The sequence below is a fragment of the Atta cephalotes genome (assembly GCF_000143395.1).
Source record: "Atta cephalotes unplaced genomic scaffold scaffold00009, whole genome shotgun sequence".
Classification (NCBI taxonomy): Eukaryota; Metazoa; Arthropoda; class Insecta; order Hymenoptera; family Formicidae; genus Atta; species Atta cephalotes.
The window spans coordinates 257,479-258,690 of record NW_012130073.1 but is presented as its reverse complement, the minus strand read 5'-3'; the positions used below and the strand labels follow the sequence as shown (position 1 = coordinate 258,690).

Here is a 1,212-nt window from a genome sequence, read left to right as displayed (position 1 = left end):
GAGAGAGAGAGAGAGAGAGAAAGAGAGGAGAGAGACTGCGCATGTCAGTTTTTTTTCTGTTACCGTCGAAATCGCCCGTACAGTTTAAACTACCACCCTGGGTCGTTCCTAATTCTCTGTACTATGTTTTTATCGACAGACTCAGAAATGGATGTAGCTACGTAGTATATAGTTCCCAAACCGAAAATGGGTATATTCTGTCTTTTCTGGTGCAACTGGGTGCTACTCGCTACCATTCCAAACTTCAAAAACAGTCCAAACTCCAAGCCACTCAGCCACACTCAGCCGGCAGGTGGCAGCATCGAACGTGACGAATAATGACGAGCAAATACGTCAAGCGATATATTATAAATAAAGAATATAAGGTAGATAATAATTTTTTGTGATCAGCGTGTAAATACGCTCCATTTTTGTTGCTCGGATCTAAAATCCTTCATGTAAATTGTGTTTGCGACTTAACGATGAACTGCTATTCGTGATGGTCAGTAACACAGTAATCGTGCTTGTCTCGTAGTGCAAGCAAGAACCAAAAGGTTTCCTGCTAGCCAAAACCAATCGATTCACGAATGCATAACTTGCGAAACGTTACTTCCAGATGCTCTGCATTAAACACGGCAGGAGGCATAGCGTTGCTGTCTCGTTGCTGTTTAATCTGATTCCGAGGGCTCTTTACTCGCGTCGCAGTGATCGGAGCACGAGTTCCTACAAGATCGTCAAATCTAATGGCGATTCCTTGGACGGTGAGTAACCTGGATTGTTCATCACATCAGTCATTCGTTGTATCATCAGAATGAAAGAATGTGATATGTTGCGGGATTTATACTGCGAGAACTCGCATATAAATTTTGAGTATTTATTTCGAACACCTACTTTAATTTTGATGAAATTAGGCTCATTCAACGCGTTTTTGCATAAAAACGAAAAAATCTGGCAGAAAGAAGTGTCGCTTTGAACCGATATTAATCGTTAAAGTTGATGACTATTCAGGTTAGGAAATCTGTCACAATCGTGAAAAAGACCATTCTGTTCTTCTTACGTGAAAAGTATAATTGTAAATCCATATGGAATCATTCAAGAGTTATTAAGAACGATGTCACGCAAAACGAGATTTAATTTTTAAAAATTGACTTTGTTTTTAGAGGCGAGCGAGACGAATATATATTATATGTATGTATATATATATATATATATATATATATATATATATATATA

General features: G+C 38.3%; 1 protein-coding gene across 1 annotated transcript in view; it reads left to right on the top strand.

The window, feature by feature from the left end:
• The first annotated feature begins 595 nt into the window (after positions 1 to 595).
• The window catches only part of LOC105627605 (methylmalonic aciduria and homocystinuria type D homolog, mitochondrial-like), a 4,074-nt gene continuing 3,457 nt past the window's right edge, over positions 596 to 1,212 (top strand). The window contains exon 1 of the mRNA XM_012208885.1: positions 596 to 740. Coding sequence (XP_012064275.1) covers positions 596 to 740 — 145 coding nt within the window. The remainder of the gene's footprint in view (positions 741 to 1,212) is intronic.